Raw genomic sequence first — 14,832 nt, 5'->3', positions numbered from 1 at the left:
AGTTAAGGTTGATAATATTGTATACAGAGGATTAGAGTTAAAGTTGACTTTGGTAGGATTGGAAACCAGGTGTAGATAGCACCTTAACTTGGGAATTTCTTAAATTTTGTTTTTTGGCAAAATCACTGTTATTTTATTAGTCAGCCTTAACTCTCTTTCAACTTTCGATTTTCCAGGAATTTATTTTACCTTGGGTCACTACCATGCCATAAAACGTCTATCTTGCCTTCCACTCCTGTCATTATTTGAGAAAGTTTAAATTTATATGTTTGAGAGAAATATTATCTCTGTTTACTGACTTGTGAAATGATGGATGATGGTCTGACTAAGTTCTTGGAATGATACTATAGAGCATTGGTAAGTGCTACTTGTGTGGGGCATGCGGCTGGGTGTGTTGGCATATTTTAGTGGGTGCGCACAGTGGTGGATGTTTCACTGTATAATGGTGGAGTGTTGGCATATGATAGTAATATTGTAGATGTGAAGCACTTGGGGCAGGCACCCTTTCCGTCTTGCTGGCTGGTGCCCGGGGTCCTTTCCCACCCGGAGTTGCTAGGGACACTACTGTGCCTGTGGACTGGGTGGCTGAAGTGCTTGCCTGGGTTTTGACCACCCTGGCCTGACATGGGGTATGGGGGTGGAGGGGTAGGGAAGAGGTCAGTGGTGGAGAGGAAAAGCTTCTTAGAGACATTGTGGTGGGAACAGTGAGATGGTTTTGGAGTGGAGGAAGAGGGAGTGGTTATAGGAGGTGTCAGTCTGCTGTGTTTGGGTGCAGGTGCATGGGCTGGATGCTGTTATGAGGTGGATGGCTGTTGTGTGTCTGAGTGCTTGCATTTGTGTACTTTGGGAGGAGGGGGCACAGACACAGTGGGAGAGGACACAGGGGACGTGTGCATGGATGTGGGGGCGGTGACTGCCAGTGAGGGGTGTGTACTGATAGGTGTGCTGGTGATGGTGGTAATGGATGAGGATGTAGTGTATGCAGGTGTGAGTGGAGATGCTACTGGGAGGGAGGTGGACGACCAGGAGGAGGGGGGGCCACAGTGGAGGCAGTGGATGTTGGTATGTCTGCATCTGGATGGTGTTTGTGTGAGTGCCTGTGGGATGAAGTGTGGTGCTTGTGTTTGCCGTGTCCACTCTTGTGTGTTGTCCTGGGTGCCTGCTCGTCTGCTTGTGTGCTTGGGATAGTTTGGGGTTGAGTGGAATGGGATTTGGTGGAGGAAGTTGGAGGGGGGAGGGTGGAAACAGGGACAATGGCTGCCATCAAAGAGGAGGCCAGAGCCTGGATAGATCTCTGTTGGGCCGCCAAGCCAGTGTGAATGCCCTCCAGAAATTCATTGGTCTGTTGAATTTGGGCTGCCAGCCCCTGGATGGCATTCACAATGGTTGACTGCCCAACAGAAATGGATCGCAGGAGGTCATTAGCCTCCTCACTCAAGGCAGCAGAGCTGACTGGGGCAGGGCCTGAGGTGCCTGTGGCAAAGGAGATGCCCACCCTCCTGGGTGAGCAGGCATGGGCAACTCCCTGAGGGGCTGCTGGGAGGCCGGCTGTAGCTAAGGTGGGCACAGAGGTGTCTGCCACCACCAGGGAGCTTCCATCAGGGGAGGTTTCCGTGTCCGAACTGTCCCATCCAGTCTCCGCAGTGGTGCTCCCCTCGCCCTCCGTCCCACTGGTGCCCTCACCGTCTGTGGATTCAGCCTCCTGGGTCCTGTGGGATACAGCTCACTCTGTTGCCGGTGCCTCTGCTCATCTGCCAGATGATGCTAATGCACATAAGTACAGGGTGACAAAACAAAAAGGGGGGGAGAGACAAAAGACACAATGGGTCAATGGCTGCACCAACACCACAGTTGGCGTACACAATACACTCCCACACAGAGAACAGCCCTACGCACTAGGCAATGCACTACCAGTCACAGTTCTAGTCACCAGCCCATAGATAGGGACACCTAACGCCAATTGCCTACTAGCTTGGTTGGAGGACCTTCACATCAGAACCCTGCCCAACATGGGACATACTCTGCAATATCAGGCCTGGCCTAGGGGCACCCACAAGGCCCCCACCCGGATACCACCCCACCAGGCGTAAGTTGTAATGAAGGGCACTGTACTCACCCCCTTGTTGCTGTTGTGATGCCCCCAGGTGCCCATCTAGCTCCGGATATGCCACCACCAGAATGCGGGCCATTGGGGGGGTCAGGGTTTGACGGACACCCCTTCCTCGTTGGCTCCACCGTCTTCCGTTCCCAGCATCTCAGGTCCTCCCACCATTTGCGACAGTGGGTGCTCTGCCTGCCGTAGACCCCCAGGGTCCGCACGTCCTTGGCGATGGCACGCCTTACACCCTCTTTTGATGGGCGCTGACCTGCAGGGAAATACACACAGGGAAAGGTATTAGTCCGACCATCCTGGCTGTTACACATATGGCCCACCATGCCCTTTCCCATCCCCATTAGCACAGACATGGCCCAGCATACATGCTGCACGCTGCCCATGGCCCATCCACCAACCCCCCCTACATGAGGCCTTCACACACAGCACTCCATGCATTCATGGCCCATGCATCGTACTCACAGTGAACTCACCTGTTGGTCTGGAGGCCCATACAGCAGTCAGTACTGGGGTAGGAACCCATCCACCAGTCTCTCCAACTCTGCTGAGGTGAAGGCAGAGGCCCTTTCCCCAGTCACCGAACCATGGTCGGTTCCAGACACAGGTCAAAGCAGCACATGCAGTGTAGGTCCTCTCCTGTTGAAGTTCAGGTAGTAAGTGAGTGAACAGATAGAAAATGGCAGTCACGTCCACGGTGGTGCATACTATCACCGCCAGCGTACATCACCATTGGCCACTGTACCCCATAGGGCCCAATGATAACCAATGAGGAGATGCAAGGCGGTTCTCAACCACCTCCCCCAACGGTGCACAACGTCAGCGGATCCTCACTTCCACCTGTCCCTCCATACTGGACAGGCGGATGCCATTTCAGGGGGGTGTGCAGGCCATGGATCCTAACTGTGTCACAGTACACGAATTCACATTTTGGACCTATCACACCTAAATAATGTAACAATCACACTATGCAGTGACCTGTAGTGGTTGCAATGTACAGATAATGACCAGCTGCTCACTCTTTTGCCACATAGATTGCAACTGCTGCGGATGAATAGGAGATGGAGACATCCCCCTGTGTACAGACCCCTGGTGGACTTGGCATCAATGGAGGACAGGCACATTATTCTCACCTATAGACTGTACAGGGTCACAATCACAGAGCTGTGTGCCCAATTGGAGCCTGACCTAATATCTGCTATCCGTCACTCCACAGGGATCCCCCCTCTTGTGCAAGTGCTATCTGTGCTCCATTTCCTGGCAACTGGTTTTTTCCAAGTGACAGTGGGCTTGGCAGCAGGAATGTCACAGCCAATGTTCTCAATAGTGCTGACCAGAGTGTCTGCTGCCCTGATTAAACACATGTGGAGCTACATTGTTTTCTCCCAGGTGGAGGATTTGGCCACAGTGAAAGCTGGCCTCTATGTAATGGGACATATCCCCAACATCATTGGGGCAATTGATGGAACACATATTGCATTTTTCCCGTCCCCCTCAATCCACCCCCAGCGGAATGAACAGGTGTTCAGAAATCGAAAGAGTTTTCACTCCATGATTGTCTAGATGGTGTGCCTGCCTGACCAGTACATCTCCCACACCAGTACAAAGTATCCTGGGCCTGGGCCTGTGCCTGATCCCTTTATCCTGAGGAATAGCAGCATCCCAAATGTGATGGCCCAACTCCAGAGGCACAGGGCGGGGCTAATAGGTGAGCCCTGGTTCCCACCCAGTGGATGTTGGTGTATGTTGTGGGTCCTAAGGGTGAGTGTGTGGCTAACAGTTGTCCCACAATATTTGCATGTGACTCTGATTACCCCAACCTCTCATGGCTACTGACCCCTATGAGGAATCCCAGGACAAGGCCGAGGAATGTTACAATGAGGCTTCCTGAAGGCCAGGTTTTGTTGCCTCCACCTAACTGGTGGATCCCTGTGCTGCTCACCCAAGAAGGTCTGCCAGATCATCATGGCATGCTGTATGTTGCACAACCTTGCCTTGCGTAGCCATGTGCTTTTTCTGCAGGAGGAGGAGGCTGGAGATGGCTGTGTGGCAGCAGTGGACCCTGTGGACAGTGAAGATGAGGAGGCAGAGGATAAGGATGATGACAACAGAAGTGCAGTCATTTGTCAATACTTCCAATGGCACACAGGTAAGACTGTTATTTCACATTTCCTTTACAGTTTGATGTGTGACATTGTCACTGGCAGGCTGTGAATTCCTACCTCTATGCCCACTCACTGTACCCTCTAGCATCTCTTTTTTCATATGTTGGTGCCCCACTATTGCTCCTGGTGTATTCAGTGCATCCAATTTCAGGTCTTTCCTTTGTGAATGTTTGTTGTGTGTGTGTATTGTGGTGGGTTATTGTCCTGTGATGGTAGTTAGGCAGATATGAAGTGCTTGAGTGGATGTACGTTGGATGTGTGGACATGTGATGTTTGGTATGTTGTGTGATGTGTATTGTGTGGAAATGTGATAGAGGGTGCGTTGGTGTATGATGTTGGCTGTGTTGATGTATGGTGTTGCTTGGGCTGACATATGATAGGTGTGCCCTTTACTTTTTGAGGTCTTATGATAGGTGTGCCCTAGTCATCCTTAACTTCCATCCCGGTTGTTACTTGCTACAGCTTGTGTTTTATTAGGGTGTGAAAGGTTCTATGTAGGGTATGATAATGTTCTTGAAATGACACTATTGCAAACTGTGGAATGTATGTGTGGGTACATGCTGGCATGTGTACTGTGATATATATATATATATATATATATATATATATATATATATATATATATATAAGTGTATATATATATATATATATATATATATATATATATATATATATATATATATATATATATATATATATATAAGTGATGTTACATATTATTCTTGGTAGGTGTGTGTGTGGACGAACTACGATTCTGTTTTGTTTGTGTAATGCTAGATGTGTTGGTATACGAATAAGTCTGTGTGTATATATGATGAAGACTGTGTTATTGCTTGTGTCATTACTTGCGTAAGCTTGCAGTGTGATGTGTTTAAACCAATTGTTTACTGTGCTTATAAGTCTGTAAATGGATGTATAGCTGCATTACTAGTTCTTCCAGTCGCATTGATTTGCATTGGGAAGTAACCATAATGTAGGTTTTTGCCCATGCTCTTTCCTTCAGACACAATCTGGAAGCAAAACAGTGTTACAAGGAAGATACCATATGGGGAAGAGAAAGTCTCAAAGACTGTGTTTGCACATTATTCTGCATTGCATATCGCAGAATTTGGATTGGGCAGACAAAAAACTGACCCGATACTGCACGCAGTCTGTAATTAACAAGGTGCTCTTTCCACCCCTTCCCCCCCCCCCTAATTCTACTGCAGGCAGGGCAGGCTTTGGCGCTGGTGGCTCCCAGTGCAGCAATCTATTTTGGCGCCCCTCACGACCAACTCCTCAGATTCCAGCACTACCACCCGGCAAAAGTGGCCCTCATCTCTCCATAGCCCCTCTCACATACATTTCATTTGTTTTAAATCGCTTCTAAATGCTGGCTTTACTAATCCATTCAGCTATCCACATAGAACCAGTGCTTAATTTGTGCTTTTTGTTTCCGGTGCTGAGCACCGGCACTTATTTTTGAGGGCCGGGGCTTATTCTTCTGCCTCAAGCATTTTCTGTGAGGAAAAGACATCTAGGAAAGACGGATGAAGGGAAAAACGAAAAAGCGTCACAAAGGGAGAAAGTAGAAAGCTGCAAGGATGAGCGGAAGGGGCAGGGAGTGGCCTTATATGGATTGAAGAGGCCTGAGATGGATTCAGGATTAAGCTGCCTCAGTATTCTATGTTCACACATTTAATTACAGCAGCCTCGTGTAGGAGGAGGGCTTTGGGCACCCGCACCTTTGTATTTACAAATTAATCACTGCATAGAACATAGTTCTGTTCTTTACAGCAGGCATATTAACCCTCTGCGCTACTTTATGTAGAGTCGGAACTGCCACTGGACAAAACGTCTCTTGCTCTAGCAATAACATTAACCACAAGAGTTACCTCGACATTTTAATTGCGTACTGAAAGCTGAACGCCAAGAAACTTTTCAGCAAGTGCTTTTAAATCGCAAGTTACGTTAAGTAATTGTTAAAAACATCGCCCCATGAGGTCAGCCCCCACCCCCCCCCCCCCAAATCCCGGTCAACACCCAGTGCGTTCGCACCACCCTAAAGCCGGCCCTGACTGCAGGAGGTACATGCGCCGTGCACCACGAGCAGCCATAGGCGATTTAGCTGCCGCTTTTTGCTATGGAAGTAATACTTGCTCTGTGTGTTCTTTTGACGCACCACTGGTAGTGAATATGCAGGTAGAGAAATATGTATATAGCAGGAGCAAACGAAGGAGATACTGGCAGTTCTAGCATTTCCGCGATGGGCAAGAAGCTTTATGCTGGCGGCTAGGAAGCTGTATTGATGGCAGGGTTTGTTGCCATGACCCAACCATCCCCTCAAAACCCTTTCTGTTATTGGCCTCTTGCAGTGTGGGGCTGCATTCAACATCTTTGCCAGGGATGATTTTAGTTTCCAGTCCGGCCAGGCTTTTTCCCATGGAGGGGTAAAAATGAGACAGAAAGTCTATAAGTGGAAGTCAATGAAAGAGAAGAGAAAGAGAGAAATACCAATCAAAGAGAGCAAAATTGAGGGTAGATTGGCAACACATGAGAGAATTGGAGCTGAATGGACGGGGTGAAAGGGAATGGGTGCCACAATGACGGAAAGAGAGGAAAAGAGAAATATGTCACTTAAGGACCCGCATTTCAAGTTTCGGCATTGTAAACCTGCTCGTCAGAGAAAGCCTGCCAGGGAGGAAAAGTGTGTGAGTGACAGATCATTTGAGTGAATTAGTGGAAGCCGTATGTATCCAGAGAACAAGGCATGCCAGCACAGAGGGAGGGAAGGGACGTGGTGCCCCATAAAGCTCCACTGCTCCCTGCCTGGGAGGGGAGTGCAGGCGGCAGGAGGAGCCTGACATGCTGCTCTGATTAAACCTCCTCCGGCACACATGGAAAGCGCCCAGTCCGAGTGAGGCACACTCCGCCAGCATAAGGCAGCTGAGACTCAGCTGTAAGAGATCTGTGCTGCTCCTGAGCTCCCCTGCTGCATTGCCTAGAAACCGCAGCTAGAAGACTGCTGCACTACTTCGCACTGTACAAGGATCCCCGTGCTGTGCGGGGCAGCTCTTCTCCCGTTTGCCGTTCTAGGGATCACCGGTGCTCTGGAGCTTCTACTGCACCGTACCCCGTGCTGTGTACCAGGCTACACTCTGCTCTGTGTTACACGAAGATCCCTCTGTTGCCTTGCACTTTGTGCTGTCAGGAATCTGCTGTTTTCTGTTGTACAGGGCATCTGACTGCTGTAATTTCTGTGCCGTTAGTTCCACCTCCTGTAATGTGCTTTGCTGGACTAGGGGCACAAAGTCTCCAAGTCCCGATCCTTTCGTCCTGATCCAGGGCCCGCTGCTGCACCTGAACTTTTATCTGTACCAGGAACCTCCGCTGCACCAGAACTTTAGAATAGAGGGTCAATTTCTCCAAGCTGGACCAGGTCCCCACACCCAGCCCGTGTGTCCTGGGCTAGCTTCCCCTGTTGGTTGCCCTTGCTTATTCTCTTTGGAGAAATACTTTCGTAGTTTTCAATGATGGCTTCCCTTGGTTGCGTTCTTGGGTGATTTAATTGTTACTTTTTGGTAACTTCTATTTGTGCCATCCCCTAGTTATGCCCTTTGTGGCTTTGTTTCGTAGCTTCCCATTAATGAGTGGCAAACCTTAGTGGTGTTTTTATTGGGTCCTCTTGATGGTATTCGTTCTTCGCATGCCTCTTCTAGTTTGATTGTGGCGCCCTTTGGTAATATCTTTTGGCTGAACCCTTTAGTGGCCTTCGTTAGGTGTTAGCTTTTTTTAGTGGTCTTCATAAGTCACTGAGGATGCACTCGTGGATGGTTTCATGTCTTCTGGTGACTTGCACTCTGTTATGGGGTTTCGGAGTGTCCCAGCGAGACTCTACTGGGGGCGCAAACCCTTTGCCTCGGGAGCAGGCCCAAGCCAGGCTCAGGGTCCAGACTGTTATCCAGGGACAGATCCGTGACCCACCCACAGGCCAAGGTAAGACCTACAGCATGTTGAGAGGTGCTGGGAACCTTGGGCACGGTTCTCCATCCCGTCTCCCCCAGAGCAGCCCACATGCCCGGCACAAAAACCCATCAGGAGTGGGTATTAACCAGCACCAAGATATAAGAGTGCTTTCCATCGCTCAGCACCTGAAGACCACATCCAGGTTATCTCAACAAGTGAGTCAACCAATATTTAGAGAAAAGGCTGGACTTTCCTCACCAGAGCCTCTGAGGCCAGAGTCATCACCAAATCAGCTACAAGAGGGAAGGAAACTTCGACAGGTGCCTCGGTCCAAGGTGACCAGCCAGAGACCCAGGTTCATGGGGTAAGTGTCCCTTCTGCACTTAGATTTCTCAGCCTGTCTGCTGAATGTCTGCGTTGCCTCCTTGCTTCACTCCCGTTGTATTCTCTGTGCTCATTTGCCCGATGATTGTCCCAGATGTATTTTGGGACTCATATGAGTCTCTTGATAGTCCCACTCAGGACAATATGATGATAGCCTCAGGTGTACACCTACTCTTATGTTGCAGTGGTGGCAGGGTTACTCCGTACTGTTATCCCCTGATAGTCTCGGGTGTACTGTGTGCTGGCCCATGATGGAAGCAGATGTATTCTGTCCCCTTATATGATGATGGGCTCAATGTAGTTTGTGCATTTATCGCATGGTACTTACCAAGTGCTGTCTCGTAATAACCTCAGGCAAACAGTACTGTCTCATCTTTGCTTAAAATGTTCTCATATGTGCTCTGCACACTTATCTTATGACAGTCTTGGAGTCACTGTGGGCTATCTCATGATAGCTTCAGGAGTTCTCTCTGCTTTTTTCTTATGATGCTTTAGGTGTAATCTGTGAGATTCTCACGTTGACACCATTTATACTCTGGGGTCTTTCTAATGAAAGTTTCAAATGTACATCCTATACTTGTCTGAGATGTACACTGTGCTGTTTTCTTATGATACCTTAGGTGCACTTTGTTCTTCTATGAAACTCATGATGATCCGAAGTATTCTCTACACATTTGTCTCATGATGCTCTGTACTTAGTGTTCTTTTCTTGGCATGGGTACATGGTACCGTGTATTAATATCCTGTGCCGGGTAAGGTGGGTAAATGGATTCTGTATAGGCATTTATGAAGTTAACACCTAGCTAGTGCTGTTAAGGTGCACTGTGCGTTCCTATCTCCTGATGGTCTCTGAATTGGCAACACATTGGCAAATACTTATTATCCGGGGTTCAGACAGAAGCCTGACATAGCCTGTTCACTAATATGCACATGTTGCATACTTTTAATTGCACCAGTCCCTCACTTCTGCAAGTTTTTGAGGAATTGTCTCAGACACACTCAATGGAGAGAAGGGCTAGTGAGTATGCAACATGTGTCCATGTCCCCAGACAATAATGACCATTAATTCTTCCAGGCCAGGCTTCTCCAGCGAGTAGCTCGTGAGCAACTGGTAGCTCTCCAGCTCTCTGTAAGTAGCTTGTGTGTGTGAGGTCATCCTAATAAATCCGAAGCTTTTGCTTGGATCAATTAATATCTATATACCAACATTGAAAAGACTGTATTTGAGACGAAAATGTGCATATTTTCAGAACTCATAAGCTGATGTAAGGCACAGGGGAGACTTATCACTAACATTATTACCTTGGTTCCGGGGGCACTTGCAGCTATGGTTTTTATGTATTACCCATGATAAGGCATTCTAAATAGGCAACGCCTTTTACAAGACTGATAATATTAGTAGCTCAGGATAATTTTCTTTGAACACAAGTAGCTCTTATTGAATAAAAGGTTGGAGACCCCTATTCCAGACAGTGAAGTGGTCATTGGCTCTGTTGGCAGCAACGAGCAATGGTTCCAGACAGTGTATGCATTGGTGTTTCTAGGCTAGGGGTGTCCAATATGGATCTACAAGTGCCAAATCAATGCCAGTTTTTCAGGTTTACCTCTAACTAAAAACGATTTCTATTGAATTTTATAGTGCGCACATCTTTTTTATGTGGGTATCTTGAAAAAATGGCATGGATGGAGATCTGTGACTCATGATTTTGTCACTCTTGATAATTATATGTATAATTCACCTGAGGTATTATACATCTCATTGTTTCCAGGCAGCATATAAAAGGTCCTTGATGGCTCCGTGTCATCCGGGACACAGTATCCAGTGCTATGCTGTAGTGTGTTAATCTGACGCATTCTTAGTGCTAAAGCTTTGTGTTGGTTGCAGTGAACGTTTTAAAATAACACACCGGATAGCAATGATTTTAGGCTTAAATCCCAGAATTGAAGACGGCCTGAGTGAGATGAGTACCTTTCCCCTCAAAATAATTAGCAACTGGGGTCCCATTCAGGTGAAGCTTAACTGGCCTCAGTCAGTCACTACCTGTAATGGTCCACCCAGTATTCACTGTTAGTAAGATCACTCCTTAATATTAGCTTTAACGGTGTAGCTCAGTAATACACAATAACGAACATTGAAAATCCCTCACATTAATTAATATTAAAGATTTACATTAATAAACCCACACAGTAATAAGCATTAATGTCATTAAAGACAGAACATTCTCCCCATTGCTATTTAACCTGGGTGACACGCAGAACGCTGATTTAAGGGTTTATTTAGGAGAGAGCCGGATTAACGCAGCTACTGCATTCCGCTTTTATTTCCCCAGGGCTAACTTGTGTTGATAGCATTCTCATGCTGGTTCAGGACAGGTTATCTCTACTTTGCGGTACTGTCTACTTTTATGTCATAGTTCTTAGGTGCCCTCTACACTGTTATCCCACAGTTGCCCAAGGGAATTTTTTTTATAAACTGAATTTTATTGTTTCGAACCAAATGACACAACATTACATAGCTCTGTGCATAGTGAAGACAAACGTAGTACACGGAAATCACTTGATACACACCACAGTGTTCTGTGGCGTGCCACGGTATTGCGACCATTTCCACGATATTTTGCCATGTTTCTTGGGGCAGCCGCCTGATACATAGAGTGCCTCTTCCCTCTGGGCACACCAGCTCATCACCCGTTTCCAGCCGACCAAGGGAGGAGAGGAGGCGAAGTTCCACAGTTTCGCTATGTCTCTCTAGGCGAATTGGCCAGCACGTTTCCAGTCCCCACGAAGGTTCTGTCTCCCACTGTGTCATTCAGGACTCCTAAGAGAGATATCTCTGTGGCTGGGCCTCCCCAGTTATTCAAAGATCGCTTGTCAGTGCTGCACGATTTGGGGTCATTTCCATACCAAGTGAAAGAAGTGCGCTCGTGGTCCTGGGCAGTGCTAGCAGGTAGCCAATGCCAATGTGCCTGCGTGCATGTATATAGTTGTGTCTGCGCCTTGAGGAGGCAACTAACCCTGTCGCTGACACACGTGTCCTTCCAGTTAGAGTCGACTAGGGGGGGCAGCCATCCCAGCAGGAATGCATGGTGCAAAGAGGTTTTGGGAATTAAGGGCCAGATGTAGCAAAGGTTTTTTCCCATTCTGAGTCTATGGGAAAACGTGTTCGGACATATGGCCCTAAGTATGAGCGTTTTGTAAATCTTTCAGATGCTCTTTGGAACTGCACCAAGAAAATCAGTGTCCTGTTCAAAAGCACGACTTTGTTGTAGATATTTAAAGAATTGAGACTTGTTTAGAGTGTAGTCAGTCTGAAGGGACTGGAATGACTAGTATGAGATCCCCGCCACACATCTCCATCAGTGGAGATTCCGATCTAGTCGAGTTCTTTAAACCGAGTGAAACAGCTGTCGTCCTGTCCATAGCAGGATGCCTAACGTGATCTTTTTATCTCAGCTAGAACACTTCAATGCCGAGCGCCATGTTATAAGGACTACCCGGGTCGGTTTAGGAAGCCATTCACTGACCACCAACAGGTGGGCCACTCAGTAACAGAGTTGGGCATCTGCCATGCCCATACCTCCATTGTAGGATGACTGTACACATTTACCCTGGGCAGTCTGGGTGGACGGTGGTTTGGCAATTAAGCCAGAGAATGCACATATCTTGGCGATCAGAGTAAGGAACCAAGGCATGTGGAATCAGTAATGGATAATTTTGTAAAGTGTACAATAGGCAGGGTAGCACAATCATTTTGAATTGGGCTACAAAGCCGAGGACATTGAGAGAGAGTCACGCCTATCTGTTCATGTTTTTTGTGAGCCTTTCCATAAAGGACTTCAGATTAAGGTCCAAGATTACGGTAGGTTCGAGTGCTACGTTTCCCTAACTAGCAGGAGCTGAGTTTGCGGGTAGTGAAATGGGGCATCCAGGTCATCACTTGCTCATCTCCCTTCAGGGAGACCAGGACTGATTTGTGGTACTTAATAATCAATTCCAGTGCCTCTCCATACAGGGTGAGTATCTGAAGCAATTGTGGAATCGTCAGGGAGGGTCGGTAGAGGAAGAGAAGGACTTCATCTGCATAAAGGACAATGCAGAGTGGGGATAGAGAGCAGGCTTGACGGTTGCAGCAGCCTATTGAAAAAGGGGCAGAGAGGATGCTTTGAATGCAGAATTGGGCCCAGGGACGGAAATAGAGTACTCAAACGAACTATCTAAATTTAGAACCCAACTCCACCTTTTCCATCACCTCTTCAAGAAATGCCCAGTTGACGGATTCAAAGGCCTTCTCAAAATCTAGGAGTAGGAGCAGTATTTGGTCTCTGAATAGGAATAGGCATGTCAGGGACATTTGTAGCCTTTGGAGACAATGTCTGGTACTTCTGTTAGGTATAAATCCACATTGATCTGGGTGGACCAATTGTGGCAGGGTTTTAAGTAGCCAAGTGGCCAATATTTTGTCTCACACAAGAGACGACCAAAGGAAATACCTTATGGAGGAGTACTGCCCCTCTCCTAGATCACTGCATGTATCCTGCATTTTAGGCTCTGCCATAGCGGGAAGGAAGGGGAAGTTGACACCCATCAGGTGAGTTTCTTGTAGGAGCAGAACAGTGGGTCCATGGACCTTAGCAACGCTGAGCACGGCCCCATGCTTAATAAGATCGTTAAGGCCATTGAAACATCATGTCATTAAGGTGAAGAGCCTATAAAGGCGGGGGGGGGAATTCATGCGCGACTAGCGTGGCCTGTACTGTGGGTCCTCTATCAGTGATGTTGAGTTCTGTGAGCGTTAGGTGTGAAGGCCGTAGGTGTAGTGAAAGGCATTGTGATACTTAAAAGAGCATTGAAAACGGCAATCCAATAAAGCTGGAACTTGCTAACTTGTTAAACATCCATGTCCTCCCCCCAACATTCACCACCCCTCACTCCTCCCACAAATATCTGTTGCCCCACCTCCCCAAAACAAACTACTTCAAACTGAGGTGTAAGTCTGAGTGCTCCCCACTCAGGTTTGTTGTGGCCCACAAAGGACACAGGTGTCTGAACATCATGGTTGCTAGAGGATTCAAGCAGTGTCCGTTGTGCCCAAAGCGGGTTCTTGGTCTAGTGTCTTGGTTGGTGAGTGCCTCTGACGGAGCCTTGGTTCTGAACAGGGGAGGGGTTATCAGAGTCATAGTGGGAGACAGCCGTCTATACCCGGTGACAGCATCATTGTGGTTTCCAGTGTCTGGTGGGGGGCTTAGCACAAGCCCGGGATCGTCCTCCACTGGGGCCCACCCCCAGGTGAGTTGCACTGCAAAGGTCATTGTTCCGTTGTCCACTCCCACGACAACTCAGGATTGTCAAAGAAAACGGTCTTAGAGTTGTGGATGACCTTGAGTCTTGATGGATGCATCAGAATGTATTGTAGTTTCATTGTCAGAAGTTTCACTTTAACCCTTTTGAATGATTTCTGAAGGCTTTGAACTCCCGGTCCCTGCAGTTAGTATTATTGAAATGGTCAGGTGGGGAGGCCCCGGGGAGAGGTTTCTGCGCCAAGGAAGTGTGTGCTCTGTCCTCCACGAAGCAGGTGGAAAGGTGGAATGAAGGCACCAATGAGGTAATCCAATTGTCTAGGAAAGTCTCCAGGGCTTTGCTTTTGGTGACCTGTGGGAAGTCCACAGAGCAAAGGTTGCAGCACTCGGTCCTGGTTTCTGCATCCTCAGCTCTGTCACCTGGGAGCTTCAATTTTGCAGGCAATGTAGAGTCCGTGGATTGAAGTTCCTGCAGGGTATCTTCCAGTATTGAATCTCAGCTCTCTTCCTCTGTCACTCTGTCTGCCACCCACAGAGGTCCTGATCCAGAAGGCAGACCTCCAACCCACCTCTTCAATTTTGGATTAGAGGGCTGTGTATGAGGGTTGAATCACCAGCAGGATAGTCCCAGTTTTTTCAGAGGCAAGAGGGCCTAGCATGGAGGTCGTGGATTCCATAGCTCATCGGGATTCAAATGTTGGGCCCATGTATTTTTTGATCTTGTGCTGTCCCTTGGCAGTGGTCGATATGCCATGGCCCATGATGTGGGGGGTGCGGTCTGGCATCAAGGTGTTGAGTCTGTGTTAATTTTACTACCAGGACAAACCACAGAGGGCCATCCATGAGGTGTAGAACCCGTCAGCCCGCTTGCTCCACCAGACCTAGGTGGGTGCAGCTGTATTTGGCCTCTCACATCTTGTCCCCAACAGTA

The 14,832-nt window shown here is 48.0% G+C and overlaps 1 protein-coding gene across 5 annotated transcripts in view; it reads left to right on the top strand.

Annotated features, from left to right (window-relative positions):
* The first annotated feature begins 7,087 nt into the window (after window positions 1–7,087).
* The window catches only part of LTBP2 (latent transforming growth factor beta binding protein 2), a 1,514,902-nt gene continuing 1,507,157 nt past the window's right edge, over window positions 7,088–14,832 (top strand). For all 5 annotated transcript variants that reach the window (XM_069208495.1, XM_069208492.1, XM_069208494.1 and 2 more), the window contains exon 1: window positions 7,088–8,584. In XM_069208495.1, coding sequence (XP_069064596.1) covers window positions 8,073–8,584 — 512 coding nt within the window. In that variant the 5' untranslated portion in view covers window positions 7,088–8,072. The remainder of the gene's footprint in view (window positions 8,585–14,832) is intronic.

This window comes from Pleurodeles waltl, chromosome 9, assembly GCF_031143425.1.
Source record: "Pleurodeles waltl isolate 20211129_DDA chromosome 9, aPleWal1.hap1.20221129, whole genome shotgun sequence".
Lineage (NCBI taxonomy): Eukaryota > Metazoa > Chordata > Amphibia > Caudata > Salamandridae > Pleurodeles > Pleurodeles waltl.
Note: the sequence above shows the minus strand (reverse complement) of the source record. Positions and strands in the feature narration are given on the sequence as shown.